Source organism: Echinops telfairi, unplaced genomic scaffold (assembly GCF_000313985.2).
Source record: "Echinops telfairi isolate 266 unplaced genomic scaffold, ASM31398v2 ScPeMD7_7424;HRSCAF=8462, whole genome shotgun sequence".
Classification (NCBI taxonomy): domain Eukaryota; kingdom Metazoa; phylum Chordata; class Mammalia; order Afrosoricida; family Tenrecidae; genus Echinops; species Echinops telfairi.
In genome coordinates, this window is record NW_022111324.1 from 25,476,495 (window position 1) to 25,493,194 (window position 16,700).

At 40.0% G+C, this 16,700-nt stretch overlaps 2 protein-coding genes and 1 pseudogene across 7 annotated transcripts in view; 2 read left to right on the forward strand and 1 right to left on the reverse strand.

The window, feature by feature from the left end:
* SMG7 (SMG7 nonsense mediated mRNA decay factor) overlaps positions 1-16,700 on the forward strand; it is a 101,302-nt gene that overhangs the window by 16,205 nt on the left and 68,397 nt on the right. The window lies entirely within an intron of this gene.
* On the forward strand, positions 5,467-6,633 carry GLUL (glutamate-ammonia ligase). Its single transcript, XM_045297942.1, is given in 4 exon segments — positions 5,467-5,812; positions 5,814-5,889; positions 5,892-6,164; positions 6,203-6,633. Coding segments are annotated over 4 exon segments (1,110 nt in total). The 5' UTR covers positions 5,467-5,482.
* On the reverse strand, positions 11,611-13,859 carry LOC105978979 (annotated as a pseudogene).

A 16,700-nucleotide genomic window follows, 5' to 3' on the forward strand; every position in this document is an offset into this window, starting at 1 on the left:
TCTGATAGCCTATGTATTCCCTGTGCCAAGGTTCTCAGGTTTGTCCCAATTCCCTCATTAATGGCCCTAATTGTTTGGGGTTTTATCTCAAGGTCTGTGATCCACCTTGAGTTTATTCTTGTGCATGGAGTGAGGTAAGGGCCTTGCTTCATTTTTCTGCAGGTAGATATCCATTTTTCCCAGCACCATTTATTGACGATGGCATCTGCTTCCCATTTAATATTTTTTGGGCCCTTATCAAAGATCAGTTGCCTGTATGCTGATGTTTTTATTTCTGGGTCTTCAGCTCTTTTCCATTGGTCTGAGTATCTGTCATTATGCCAATACCACACTGTTTTGACTTCTGTGGCTGTATAGTAAGTGCTAAAGTCAGGTAGAGCAAGCCCTCCCACTTTGTCCTTCTTGAGGAGTTCTCTGCTAATTCTGGACTTCTTCCCTCTCCATATGAAATTGGTTATCTGTTTTTCCAGTTCTTTGAAGAAGAGTGGTGGTATTCCTATTGGGATAGCATTGAACTTATATAGTGCTTTGGGCAGAACTGACATCAGAAAGGGCTTTCTTAATGCGTGTAAAGTCTTGGAAACACACAGGCGGCAAATTCTACCCTGTCCTACAGAGTCGCTGTGAGTTGTCCTCGATACTCCATGGCTATGAGTGAGTTAGGAAGTTTGTTATTAGGAATGGGTGAGAGTTTGGTTGAGACTGGCAGTTAGAATCCACTGCCATGAAGTTGATTCCAACTCTTTGGATTTAAGTTTTCCATTATGATTGTTTTTAAGTTTGTCATAAGAAAAGATTTTGAAGTTGCTGTGAGTTAATATTGACTCGATGGCAGTGAGGGCTTTTAATGATGAACATTTCGTGCTTACACTTCTGACATTTTTTCCTATGCAGTATTTATTTGTCTTAAGTTAGAAGTATGATTATAAAAGCCATTTGTAAGGAATCATATCGATTGGCTAACTTCCTCATTCTGTTTCCTAAAATTCTAAATGGTCACTGACTACTGAAGGTTAGGGTTCCCCAAGGAGAAATCCTGTTGGCACTGTGGTTAAGCACTTGACTGCTAACCCAGCCCTCAGTAGTTCGAACCCATCCGCCGTTCCACAGGAGAGGGAGGTGGCAGCCTAGGAACCTGGAGCAGTTCTACTCTTTCCCCTAGGGTTGCTGTGAGGTGGAATTGACTCCATGCTACTTTCTTTTCTCCTAAAAGTATAGTATTTCAGGTGCTGTATAAACTAGGTGGGCTACATTATACTACAATGTGTTTTACTAATACTGCCTCTCAGAAAGGCAGGCCATACATTATTATTTAGTTTCTTATCAGACAATAACCTATTTCCTTGAGATACTGCATCTCAATAAGTGATCAGTAATAAGAAAATCAGTGTAAAGTGCAATTGGAAGATGGTACTCTAAACTATTAGAGTTTATTTGTAATTTTTTAAAGTTGCTGTTATAAAAACAAAACTAAAGACATTAGATGAATTTGACTATCTTGGGGGCTTATAACATTTTTTAAAAATCATTTTATTAGGGGCTCATACAACTCTTATCACAATCCATAAATACATCAGTTGTGTAAATCACATTTGTACATTCATTGCCCTCATCATTCTCAAAACACTTGCTTTCCACTTAAGCCCCTGGCATTAGCTCCTCATTTTTTCCCCTCCCTCCCTGCTCCCCTTATAACATTTTATATATACACATAGTTTGTGTACTCTATTTTAAGGTGAAATTTTTGTACTTTTAATATCTAATTCTTAAAAATCCACATTAAAAATATTTGGCTTAGTTTAAATAACCAAAATGGCAGTCACATGAAATAATCTTTAGTTTTGCTCTTAATGAAAAAAGTTAGAATATTTTAAGAAGCATACCTAAAATGATAAGACATACTCACTACTGCAATCATGTTGATTCTGACTCATAACATTTCTTTTTCAAGGCTGTTAAGCTTATGAGAGCATATAACCTCATGTTTCTCCCAAGGAGTGACTGGTGGGTTTGAACCACTAACCCTCATGGTCAGTAAGCCGTCCAGCAATTAACTGTCATTGCCACTAGAGCTTCTTAAATTTATAAAAGGAAACAAAAATATTGCTTTTAATTTTAAAAAGTATTAATTTGGATGTCTACAAGCTATAAACAGGAGTGGTTTGGGCTACCTGATAAGGAAGGCCTTGTGGTACAGTGAATTGATGGAGTGAGAGCCTTGGATTAAAACTGTGTACTTTTTTTTTCCCCCTTTAGTAGTGTATTTTTGGTGAAGGTTTACACAGCAAATTAGGCACCCCATACAATAGTTTCTGTAGAAATCATTCAGTGACATTGGCTAAATTTTTCACAGTGTGTAAGCACTCTTGTTTCCATGAATCTAGCTTCTTTGCCTTCCCTTGACCTGCTCATCTTTGCTGTAGGATAACTGGTGCCCATTCAGTTTTATGTAGATTCTTCTTTTAAGGGGCTACAGTACTCAGGCAGTATTATCTGTTATGATTGATTTTTAGGTTGTCCTATTTTCAAACCTCAGCTCTGCTATGTAATAGCAATGTAACTTTGAACCACTTTAGTTTTAATTTTTCTGATAGATAATGTTAGATTTTCTGGGAGGATAGCTGAGAGATGTATATATAAAGCCCAACATTATTCCAGGTGGGCAAAGAGTACAGGTATAGGTCCTTAGCTGGTGCAAATAGTTTGCCCCTGGCTACTAACCTAAGGTTGGTGTTTGAATTCATAAGTTTGGTTTAGTTTAAAGAGCCCAGTTTATGTCCTAGTTTTATTTTCTGCCTTTCTGAATGTGTCAACATTTAAACCTGTAAGTCTGTAAATATAGCCTTTGAATGGGTAGAAGCAGTTTTGTTTTAGGATCTTTGAGAAGTGTTTATTGTGAATTGGGTTACTTTATTTATCAGAGGTACCATCCTACGTTTTAAATAGTATTTTTTCTGACTTGATAGCAACAAGTTTGGTTTTTGGGTGTGTATTTTCAAAGGAGCCCTGGTGGTGTAGTAGATTACGAATTGGGCTAACCACAAGGTCAACATTTTGAACCCACCAGCAGTGATTGGGGGAAAGAACAATTTGGTGAATTTTTTTTTTTTTTTCAAAAATACTTTTCAGGGTGGCTTTCAAATTTGATGGCAATGAGTTTGAGATAAATGAATGACTCCTGGTGGTGTAAATGGCTTCGACATTGGGCTGTTAATCAGGAGGCCAATGGATCAAACTCACTAGCTGCTCTTTAGGAAAAAGATGAGGCAGTCAGCATTTGTAAACATTTGCAACATTGGGAACCCTGTTTCTTAAAGGGTCATTAGGAGCTGGAATCAACGTGGCAGCAGTGGCTTTAGTTTTAGTTTATGTAGAGAAGGAAATTGAGGCTTCAGGTCGTGGTGGTAGTTGCTCTCAAGCCCCTTCTGACTCATAGCAGTCTCCTGTGTCATAGTGGAACTACTGCATACACTTTTCAAGACAGACCTCTAGAACAGATCATCGAGCCTATTTTCTGAGGCGCACCCATGGTTTGGCTTGAACCACCAGCCTTTAAGCTCACAGTTGAACACTTAACCATGTGAGCTTCCTATGGACTCCTGAGTGAGACCTGGTGGTAGAAAGGTAAAGCATTCAAATGCAGTCCAAAAGGTCAGCAATTCAGAACCACCAGCCATTCCTTGGGAGAAGGATGGATCTTTTCTACACCTGTGCACAGTTAGTCTCTTATAAGGGCAGCTCTCTCCCCCTGCCCTGCAAGGGTCGTTAGGAGTCAGCATTGACTGGATGACTGTGAGTGAGACGGACTTCTGAGATCTCAGTGTATCTCATTAGTGGCTGAGCTGGGATTGGCTAAATATTGGTCTGTTGTTCCTAATTGGACAGTGACTTTCAAATGAAATATTTCTCTTTTGATGTCTACATTTGCCACTGATGCTGTCAAGTGATATATTAATTTCGGTGATGGGTGGTTACCAGCACATCTGTATAGTAAAGTGTATTTCTTAAAAGTTAATTTTTTCTAAATTTCAAATGTTAATATAAATTTGATCTTTACTCTTTTAGTATCCAAATGACCTTTTAGGAATTAAGGGTCATTCATTTTATTCTTAGTGATAAACTCTTAAGTATGTTCTATGATAATTCTCTTCCCTTCTTTCCCCTTAATATATTGTCATTGGTTACACCTGCTACCTCTTTACTTGAGTTTTGAAAGATGCGTTCCTGCTAGGGAAATGAGAAAGTAAATGGAAAAAACATTTTGCAACAAACTATACTTGTGATGTTAGTATAAACAAGTTAAAATGTTTAGAACAATTTATTTTCAGTGAGCATATGCCCAGCAAACACATAACACCAATTCAAGTTTCCACAAGTACAGGCCAGTAACCTTGATGACATTCTGAGTTACACAGCTCTTACCATCTTTTTCTGAGTTACTCCTCCTCCATTAAACATGCCCCCTCCTGCCCTCTAAAATTTTCTATGTGCTGTTGTCAATTAAACGCTATATATAGAACGAACTTAGCTTAAGGCAGACATCTTTACTAGTTAAACTATTGTTTAGTTTTAAGACTATAAGGAATATTTTTTGTTTTTAAGTGCATCTTAGGGCAGTAGTTTCAGGGGTTCATTCAGCCTCCATGGCTCCAGAAATTTTGGAATCAGAGAATTTGAAGTTCTTTTAGGCATCTTTTTTTCCATTTTGTTCTAGATTCGTCTATAGAATCTTGGATCAAAATATTCAGCATTGGTTGCAAGGCATCATCTAGTGATTCTGGTCCCAAATGTTTTTTAAAAGGAATTAAATATGAATGATATGTAGAACAGAAGACTTGTGTTTTCTAGGCATTTCATTCTTTAATGCACTAGAGCAGGGGTCCTCAAACTTTTTAAACGGGACCAGTTCACTGTCCCTCAGACTATAGTTTAAAAAAAACTACGAACAAATTCCTATACACACTGCACATAATCTTATTTTGAAGTGAAAAAATAAACGGGGCAAAAACACCTGGCGGGCCGGATACATGTCCTTGGCAGGCCGCAGTTTGAGGACGCCTGCATTAGAGCATGTAGTTATTAGGATTTATGTTTGGTATAAAAAACAGTAATTCTGGGAGAACTTAAAATGACAATCTTATTTTTAATTAGCATCTTTTCAGTATCCTTTATAGTAACTACATCTATGGAAGAGCGTTTAACATTAAGTTTACAATATGCGTCATTAATTACTACCATTTTTAAACTTTATTAAAAGATCATTTAATTGGTGGCTCTTACAGCTCTTATAACAATCCATACATCAATTGTATCAAGCATTAACTCTTACCATTTATGCTCTTACCATTTTATCCATTTAACGAGACAAATATATACCTGGGCAGAGCTGAGAATGGGAGTCAAGTTGAGCTTGTAAGCAGTCCACATGGCCTCACCTCGCTCTCGCCGCCAGAACACCTTGCAGCCCAGGACACCTTCCACCATGGCCACCTCAACAAGTTCCCACTTGAACAAAGGCGTCAAGCAGATGTACATGGCTCTGCCTCAGGGCGATAAAGTCCAAGCCATGTATATCTGGATCGATGGCACTGGAGAAGGGCTCCGCTGCAAAACCCGAACCCTGGACTGGGAGCCTAAGTGTGTGAAAGAGTGGAATTTGGACGGCTCCAGCACTTTCCAGTCTGAAGGCTCCAGCAGTGACATGTATCTCGTCCCTGTTGTCATGTTCCGGGACCCGTTCCGCAGGGACCCTAACAAGCTGGTGTTCTGTGAAGTCTTTAAGTACAACCGAAAGCCTGCAGAGACCAACCTGTAGGCACACTTGTGAACGGATTATGGACATGATAACCAGCCAACACCCCTGGTTTGGAATGGAGCAGGAGTATACCCTCTGGGGACAAATAGGCACCCCTTTGGTTTGCCTTCCAATGGCTTTCCTGGACCCCAAGGTCTGTATTATTGCAAAATGGGGGCAGACAAAGCCTACGGCAGGGACATTGTGGAGGCTCACTACTGGGCCTGCTTGTATGCTGGCATCAAGATTGGCGGGACGAATGCCAAGGTCATGCCTGCCCAGCGGGAGTTCTAGCTAGGACCCTGTGAAGGAATCGACATGGGGGGTCATCTCTGGGTGGCCCGCTTCATCCTGCACCGAGTGTGTGTGTGTGTGTGTGTGTGTGTGTGTGTGTGTGTGTGTGTGAAGACTTAGGAGTGATAGCAACCTTTGATCCTAAGCCCATCCCTGGGAACTGGAATGGTGCAGGCTGTCATACCAACTTCAGCACCAAGGCCAGGCGGGAAGAGAATGGTCTGAATCACATTGAGGAGTCCATCGAGAGGCTAAGCAAGTGGCACCAATACCACATCCGGGCCTACGACCCCAAAGGGGGCTTGGACAACGCCCGACGCCTCACGGGATTCCACGAAACCTCCAACATCAACGACTTTTCCGCTGGCGTGGCCAACTGAGGCGCCAGCATCCGCATTCCTCGGATGACCGGCCAGGAGAAGAAGGGCTACTTTGAAGACCGCCGCCCCTCCGCCAACTGTGACCCCTTCGCGGTGACCGAAGCCCTCATCCGCACGTGTCTTCTTTACGAGACCGGCGAGGAGCCCTTCCAGTATAAAAAGTAAGCGGACTAGACCTCCAGCCAAGCCCCTCCCAGCTCTTCACCCCACACCCATGTTCCCCCTCTGCCACTCGTTCCTGCTAGCTGTAACTCAGAAGACAGAATATCAAGGTCTTTTTTATTCCTTGTGCCCAATTTAAAATAAATAAATATATACGCATATTGAATTTGGTTTCTCCCAAGCCTTCTGATCTTGAAATTAGTGTGGTTTATCTATCTGTACAGATATCCATCAATTTGATGGGAATGGATGTAAATTGAGTTTTAATTCTTGAAAGCATTACTTCAGTAGTAAATAGAACCATAGTCAAAAAGTTTTTATAGAGTAAACATCAAATGTAAAGACAAACGGTGCAGTGGAGATTGTCACACTGACCAACCCAAGCGATCCTTAAAATGCCTTTGCTCTCCTGCTTTTCTTTAGACATCTATTCAACGATCCTTCAGGATCTTCAGTCCCTTTGTCCCATTGCCTTCCAAGTCACTTTTCAAGGAAAATTTGCCTCTGAATGATTCTGACAGTATGCTTTTAAGTTTTATGGGTAGCACTATTGGAAAAACACCCTTCCATACAATCCCGTTGCTGCACTAATAAATGTATTCTGTTCCACTTCAGTATCTGGTTAGTACTTTCCGTGTCCTGGTTTGCCCACTTCTTTGCAGTAGTTATTTTAAGCTTTTCTATGTGTTTTGAATCTTTGCTACTTTCAGCAGATGGCCTTTACAGCAAACATAAAAGCCTTTTGGTGGGACTGGTTTGCTTCCTGCTGCCTCCTCCACTAGTCCTTGCCTCTGCCCTTCTTTTCAGAATGGAAAAGCTTGCCTTATTCTGTATTAAGACTTTCTCTGTGTTTACTGTGGATCTCACAGTCGCCTTCATTTCCAATCTCTTCCTCTTTATTGGAGCATTGTCATAAATACCAAAATGCCTTTTAACCTGTCATCCCTCCTTAGAGGTGTTCTATCTTTTCTCTTCCTCCTTTATCCCCCAAATATACACTCTACTGGATTTCTTTAGTTCATCACTCTGATCTCTGCCTCCATTATTTCACAACTCCCTACCCCTACCGCCATCCCTACCCCTATCTCACTGCAATTGAGTTGATTCTGATGCATATTGACCCTATAGAACCTGGTAGAACTGCCCCTGTGGGCTTCTGAGACTGTAACTTGTATGGGAGTAGACAGCCTCCTCTGTTCTGACTCTCAGTCACTGATTTTTATGCAACATTGATGATTTCTTTCCTTTGCCATCCCCTTCACAAATTAAGGCACTGGTGTGCAAGGGACACTGTATTTTTGTTTAAAAACCACCCTGAAAGACCTCCACAGTATCTGGCACATAGAAGAAATATATCTTTTTGAATATTCACTCAAAGATTGTTTGACCTTTATGACTGTAGTTTTTGCAACCCCTACCAAATGATTACATGGGGCTATGAAAATGAGGTGCTTTGGGCCTACCAAAGGAACTGGGTAGCGTGCTAATGCCAGTAAGGCACATGGCAACTTTGTCTTGGGCGGACCACACCAATAACGTACATGAAGTGCTAATGAGGGGATTGTTAGCTTTGTCATCCTGCTGGGCTTAAAAAGAGAGCAATTCCAGAGTAAAGAGAACCGAGAAAGAAACCTAGCGAGCAAAGCATGCCCTTCGGAAGTAAGAGCACTGGATTGAGAGCCTTTGTCAATCCAGAAAAGAGAAAACCAGAGACATAGATAGTGAGAAGCAACGATAGAGAAATGGCAGTAGAACCAGGAATCTAACAGAAGGTAGAGTGAGAAAACTGAATGGCTTCATGCAAGAGGCTTGCTGAAGGAATGTGGTGCCTCTCTGTACTCACTGGTAGAACTCAAGAGCTTGCTGTGTAACACTCGCCCCATGAAGGCAGTGGCTGAGGGATCATCAAAGCAGAAAGACAGGGCCAGCGAGAGATATGCCTTTGGTTAAGCTGAGAAGAACCTGCCTTGACCACAGTCATTTGATACTGAATTGTAACCTTTTATTTTTCTCATAAACTCTCTAACTGTGAGTATTGTCTGAGTTGTGTAGGCTTTTATCAAACCCACCAGAAAAGTAGAGTGCACTGAGGGCACAGTTGCTGTCAGAATTAATAAGAAGGTTGGAGGCTGGAGGCATGTCTGACCTCCACCTCATAGAACCCAAAGCTTGCTAAACTGATCTCAAGTCTCCTTCCCCCTGGTGAAGGAACATCATTTCCCCCTGCCTTTGCCACATCATTTCTACAACTAATGTCTGTTAAGACTCTATACACTAGCCCTTGTTTATCTTTTCATGTTTCTTTGTTGCTTTATTAAGAACACTGGCAAAGTATTGCCCTTAAGATTGTAATGGTTTAAGAGCAAGGGCTTTGTGTTTCCAAGATCTACAAGTGTTACAAATGGTACTTTACCACAAATCAGAATGTTGGTTGGCACTGTGGAAAAAGTCTAGTGATCTGCTTCTATAAGGATTCTAAAGACCAAATCACTGCCATTGAGTTGACTCTGACTTATAGTGACCAAATAAATCACATGCCAAAGAGTCTACAAGAAGAGGAATTTAGCACATTTGCAGGGTACAAGGCCAACAAACAACTGAATTTCTGTACACCATCAGTGAGAAATCTGAAGAGGAAATTAGGGAAACAATACCATCTGTAACAGCACCTTAAGAGAATAAGCTACCAAGAAATAAATCTAACCAAGGATGTAAATGATTTGTAAGAAACAACGCTCAAGAGGTTAAAGGAGACTTAATAGATGGAAAGATGCTCCTGGATTGGAAGGCAATGCTGCTAAGATGTCAATATTACCTGAATTGAGAGTCTAGAAATAAAACTACGTAAATAACCAATGGTCGACTGCTTTTTGACACGGTTGCTAAATTCATTCAATGGGGAAAGAAGAGTCTCAAATAAATGGTGTGGGAAAGTTGGATTTTCACATGGCAGAAAAATGGAAAGGCCTTAACAGCATACACAAAAATGAATTCAAATGAAAATAAATTCAAAATGGGTTAGTAATCTAAATGTGTAACTAAAACCATGAAATTTATAGAACAACAGCAGGGTAATGCTGTCAGGCCTAGCAGTGGATTATCTAATCAAACAAACAAACAAACCACAAACTGCATAACGCAAAGTAAATAAATGGGACCTCATTAACTTTTGTTCTTTAAAAGACTTTACCAAGAAAAGTGAAAATACAGGTTACCATTTGAGAAAATATCCTAATCAACCATATCTGGCAAGAATCTGAGAATTAATTATATAGAACTTTGACAAATTAACAATGGAAAGATAATCATGAAATAAAAAGGATTTGTGTCGACATTTCATTAAAGAAGACATTCAAATGGCTAACAAATATTAAAAAGATGCTCATTATCAACTACCCACTAGAGAGATTAAAATCAAAACCACAATGAGATAACCATTTCACTTCTACTAAAAATATAAAAAATAAAGCTCTTTTAAGAATTAACAAATGTTGGCGAGGATATAGAGAAATCAAAACCCTTATCCATTGCTGGTGGCAATGCAAAATGATGCAGTGACTAAGGAAAAATGTATGGCAGTTCCTTAAACACACACACACACACACACACACACACACACACACACACACAACAAAACAGCTAAAAATAGAAGTACCAGAAGGCCCAGCCATTCTTCAACTCCTATACCCAAAAGACTGGAAAGCAGAAGCTTAGTAGAGACTTGTACACCACTATTTATTGCAGTACTATTTTCAATATCCAGAAGGTAAAAACAACCTGAATGTCCATCACAAGAAGGATGAACAAAATGTTCATACATACGATGGAATACTGCTCAGTAATAGGAGAAAAGAAGTCTTGATGCTGAATTGTAACCTTTTATTTTTCTCATAAACTCTCTAACTGTGAGTATTGTCTGAGTTGTATATGGCTTTTATCAAACCCACCAGAAAAGAGAGTGCACTGAGGGGGACAGTTGCTGTCAGAATTAGTAAGAAGGTTGGAGGCTGGAGGCATGTACAATTAGGAAGGAACTGGAAAACATTGTGCTGAGTGAAAGAAGTCAAACACAAGATGCCAAATTTTGCTTGGGCAAGGAAGGAACGGGGAAGGGGGATGAACAATGGTCAAAATAGTGCATTTAGTAAGGCCAGGATTGGACCGACAATTATTCTGACTGATGTCAATAAAGTGTACATCTGTAAAGTGTTGTATTGGCAAGAGTTATATGTTTACAACAGGTTGAAAAAAGGAGTTGCTGTGCTGCTTTTTTATAACTGAAAACCTTATGGGATTTGGTTATAGGTTTAGGATCGTGATTTTATAGGACATTCCAGTTTAATTGGCCTAATGTGTTTAGTGCCTTTGTTCTACCTTCTAGTTCAGTGTGTAGTGCTTGGGTTCATAAAAGCTGCAAGCAGCCATTCAAAGCACAATTGGTGTGTTTGTTTGGAACTACAGAGAAAGGAGAGGGATCGGGAATGGGAGGAAAGTATGGAATGTGTGAATTGCACTTCCATAAACAACAACTGCCTTCTTTGCATTGGAATCCAAAGAACTGGACAGTGCCATTACTGAATATTTTGGTCAAAAATTCTGTAGAAGAATTGTGATCAAAAGAAGAAAATGTAGAACAGAATTTCAACTCTTCATGGACTCTAGCTTTCCTAGAGCCGTGAAGATTGGGTGACTATCATCAGACCTGAAACCAAAAATATTTCTTGATGTCTTCTTTCTTTGTGTTTTTTTGTTTTATGGTTTAATAAACTTACTATTTTTTGTTATGTAGTTTTATTCAAAAGCATTTGTTTTCCTATCGCAAAAATTCGATAGCCACACCTCCACAGCAGTGAAATCCATGGAGTTACTTTGATGGCAGAGAATTCAGTGGGAAAAGGCCAGAAAAAAACCAACAAAAAATAGCCTAACCAACATCCCTGGTGACTTTGGGGCAGAAACAAGAAACATCACATTCTCTTATTATCGGCTACAGGTGTATTTCAGCAGGATCAAGTACACCCTGACTTGAGTATACCCTTCAACCAGTTCCAGCACCTTCATTGTACCCTGACCATTAACAGCAAGCAGCACATTGGACTGCCCATGTGGCAAATGCCCTCCAACACACAGCACTAACAAATTCATTTATATCATCTTCATTTCGGTCTTTATCCAGAACATGTTCAACTGTGTCAAACTTAAAAGTTAGCAAGGTCTTAGAAAGTTCTGTATAGTACAGGTAGAGAGAGTTCTCATTTCCATAAGCTACATGATCTCCACCAGAAGCCAGGCCTACAATTTTTTTTTTCATGGATATGACCCTTAAAGGAATTAGGCAGTATGGTTGCCCAACATTCCACAGCTTTAGCTGGCTGGCTGTTGATGCAGAGACAATTCCATCACCAAATTTTGCATAGGAAACTGCTTTTCGGTGTCCTTTGAATACTGTGATTGGCTGTTCATAGTAGTAGATACAGTGATCTGCACATCCGAAAGCCAAATGGTGTCTAGGTGTGGGGCTGAATTTGACACAGCACAGCAGCACGTATTAGCCTTGGCCTCAGTGTTTGCCACTGAGTTCTCCAGATTGGTAGAGCACAGCTTCACTTTTGCATCATCAGAGCCTGAAGCCAAGAGTTTATGACCCATCAAATTAAAGTCAGTACTCCAACACCTCTTGTGCCCTTGATAGACTTTTGACTGCTGCCCTGTGAATTCATCCCATAGAATGGCACTGTCTTCATAGTCACTGCTAGTTAACAAGTACTTCTGTTAACTACTCCAACTCATACAGCTGATCGTGGGATTGCAGGTCATTTCAGTCTCGGGGTAATGAATATCCACTGTATCCTGGGATGACGGTTCAATAGTCATAGACTTCAGTCTTCTTTGTAACCCCAGCAATGGCAAAATAGTCACAATCCAAGTCAAACTCAGTTCTAGAGACAGTGCTGGAACCATTGTAGAGATCATTAGCACATGACAATGTAGCCAAAGGTGATACTGCATTATATCGAGTAAACCTTGACAAGCATTCTTGGAATTCATCCAACTGGCTTGCAGTTCGACTGTCATATGAGATATGAGACATTCACGTAGAAAAGTAACATTGCTCCAAGTCTTCAAAATGAAGAGAGTAATTTCCGTCTCTTTGTTCTTTGCTATTATACCAAGGTAGTTTCTCTATCTGAGAACTACCACTGAAATGTGGAGGTCCGCCATATTGTATGGAATCAATACTACTACTGTGTAATGGAGAGTGAACTTCAGATTGAGGTACTGTGATATCCCCATTGATAGGAGAGTATAAACTGCTCGTGTCCGTTCTCATTTCTTTTGGCAACCTTGAGGAATTCCATGAGGATCTGTCATAGGGTTGCATGTGATTCTGTTTCCAGTTTCTTGTACACTAGTAACTCCGGCATGAGGTTGACATTAACCAAATCAAGGTTAACTTGGTCAGTTCCCCATAAATCCTGAAATAGCTGTCAATCTGTGGCCATTGGTACTACTCACTGAGTGGTCCATTTTGAACCCCTTTTCCTCACATCTTTGCTTCTACTTGAGAATGATCTAGTTCACCAAGAAATTAGGATACAGTGATTATCAATATTATCTTCAACATAGTTACACTTAGGTTACCTATCGTCTCCAAACTTTGATGATAACTTGTAGCAAAAGCTCTGGCCATATTTCCCCATGTGTGCTTCCTCAGTCATCAAAGCAGATGGGGTACACAACGTTGTTGCTTTTGCCCTCTAAGGAGTTGATGAACCTGTTGCAGAGCAGGGTTGGCAAAGGTCACTTCCTGTTGCAGTTGGCAAAGCTAAGGCCTGCCCTTGCAGCTGATCCAGGATGGTACCCAGATACCCACCCTGCCACCAGTGCCCCAATGCTTCCCGAACCCGCAGCCTGGGTTCATACACCAGCTCTGTAGCCGAAGCCGCCATGGAAGGGGGGAGACTGGGAAAAGGGTGAAGACCAGGAGCCAGGGGTTGTCCCAGCAAAAACTGTTCCATCCAGGCCGCTACTGGACATCGTGACTCCCTCCCCTCCAGCAGGACGCTCAGAGAAGGACTTGGGACACGTGCACTGTCTTGATGTCCTCTTAAAACTAAATAATAGCTTAACTTAATTAGTAAAGTATGTATTTGTATGTGTGTGTAACTTGGTAAAGTATATATTTGTGTGTGTGTGTGTGCGCGCGCGTGCGGACGTACCTTGAGCATTATGCTCATTTAAGAACTATATGGAATCAATTGGACAACTCAAAATATTACATCGGAATCTTAGAGGGCAGTGAGTTTATTCAATGGGGGAGGAGCACCTTAGAAGAGGAGAGTAAGAATAGTTAATACAACCCCAAGGATGTAATTGCAAGAATGGCTTAGAGGCCACCCCTGAACTCTTCTGGCCACACAAGGGAAGAGAAGAATCTAACTTCCCATCTATTCAAGAGTAACTCCTGTGAGGCAGAGGTCAGACGTGCCTCTATACTCCCCTCTTCTGACACCAACCATCCCTCCCTTGGTACTGTACTTCTCTTCTGGGTTTGGTACCACTTAGAACTCCCAGGGGATACAATATTCACAATTATGGGGTTTAGTAGGGATGTTAACAGGGTACAAGTTAGGATCAGAAATGTGAAGGATACACTCCTTTGTCTGCAGTACCTCTTCTCTTGCAGGCACATCTCTTGCTGGTCCTTCACCAGAACAGTTCTGGACAGGATCGTCAGGGTCACTTCACTAAGTTCAGTGGTTGGTCAGTTCTCAAGTTTCATTTTATTTGATGCATCAGCAATATTTATTACTATTGCCCTCCTTCTTGAAACTCTTCATTCGACTTCCAGGACACTACAGTCAACTGATTTTCCTCTTCTCTGACCATTAATTACCCATTTCCTTTACTGAATTTTACTCATCTTTAGCCTCCAAATATTGGAGCTTCTCAGACTTACGTACATATACACTCCTTTGATAATCTTATCCTGTCTAATGGACTTTAAATACTATCTGTAGGTTGATGCAGGAGCCCTGGTTGAAATGGATGAAATGTTAGACTGCTGACTACTAGGTTGGTGGTTCAAGCCCATCGGCCACTCTGTAGATGAACAATGAGGCTATCTGCTCCTTTAAAGATTTACAGTCTCAGAAACCTTGTGGAACAGTTTTACTATGTACTCTGAGGTCTGAGTCAGAATCGGTGGCCATCCTTGGGTATGGCTCATATATGTTGATTGCTTCCAAATACAATTATCTGTAGTCTTTAAATCTCAGACACGTTAACAAACTGAAGGTTGGATGTCTAGTCATCATCTCAAACTTAGTTTCATTGTGAGAAAGAATGGCAAATGCTTATGACAATATGTGCTTGTGCCTAAGTGGGCTCTTGTCCTCCCTCCGCCCCCCCAATCCTACTTTTATATTGGTTCACATGTTAGTAAATGGCAAACGCATTCTTCCAGTTGCTTAGGCTAAAAACCTTGGAATTCTCTTTGATTTCTTCTGGGCTTTTTTCCAGTCAGTCCATTGACAGTGCTGTTTTATCAATCTCCACCTCTTAACAATCTTCACTACTACCATGTTAATTCAAGTCAGTCAATTCTCAGCGTAGCAGCCAGGCTAAACCTGTATAAAATTTACTTAACATGATGTCATGTCTTTGCTTAGGATTTCTAAAGGTTTCCCCATCTCTCAGATCATCTGGGTTAAGTGGCGCTACTGAATGACTCTAGTCACAAACATGTGACACTAGCAGAACAGCCTGGCTGGTCCCACATGAGCTGTAGCTGCAGTCATACAGTAGCTTAAGGTGACCCAGATGGTTTACGATGTCTGGTGCCTCAAGTGGGATGACTGAGAATTGAGGAAACAAGGACACTTGTTACAAGTGATCTCTCATCTGTAACTAAGTGGTCTTTGGCTTTGTAACATAGTAATGGTGTTATAAAAAGGACAAGTCCCAATGTACAAGTACTTATCAAGCCTCTGCTTCTGTCACATTTGCTAAAGTCCAGTTGGTCAAAGTAAGTCTATATACATATAATCAACTCCAGAATCAATGCGTGAAGAGTTCACAAAGATGTGAATTCCAGAAAATGTGTGCTTCATTGGCCATTAGTATAACAACCTACTACAGATCCTGTATGATTTGTATTGAGGTGTAATTTATTAAATTATTAATTGCAGTTTGACTCTCATTTCTGTAGTTTGTAGGACAATAATCAAGAAGAAGAAAGGAGCCCAGTTAGAACTGATGTCTAGATCCACGGGTTAAATAGTGGTTTGATGGAAAGGAATCAAATTTGATGCTTATGTAGTTTTCATTTAATTTTTTAGTTTTATTAACCACCCAGAAGTAGAAAATACAGTGTGCCATTAAAAATTAACAGAACATTAAAACTAATTAGACTTGACAGTATCTTAAATGTTATTGTTAGCTATTGGAGTCATTTAATGCATCTATTTCCTTTATTATCCCTTGATCCAAACAAGGAAATTAAGCTTTGTTTTCCTAAGCTAATTTATATAGTGCTCTTATATAAGATAGTTTTGGGTACATGTTTTTATCATTGAGATAAAGATATATGAACAAAGATGAGTTTATACAGGATCGATTTTGTTATCACAGCAAATAAACAAGGTATAATTTGGAGAGTTGTTTTTAGAATTTAACTAAGCATACTCTCCCATGAGTCAGAGAAAAATGGTGTTTTTGTCAAATTCTTATTCTAACATATCTGAAAAAAGAAATAGTGATAAATTTTAGATATTCCAAGGGCATTTTGAATTTTTTGTAATTCTTGATACTTCATTTTTTTTTTATCATTATTAAGTAGTGACTACATTTTATTGAGCATTTAACCATACAGCACACTGAAAGTATTATTGTATTTATTCCTCATAACTATCATATGGATCACGTCTCAGTTTCATGTTTTTTTAAAAAATATTTTAATTCAGGAAACTAAGTTCTAGGGTGATGATGAAATTTTTTTTTTTTTTTTTAAACATTTTATTAGGGGCTCATACAACTGTTATCCCAATCCATACACACATCAATTGTGT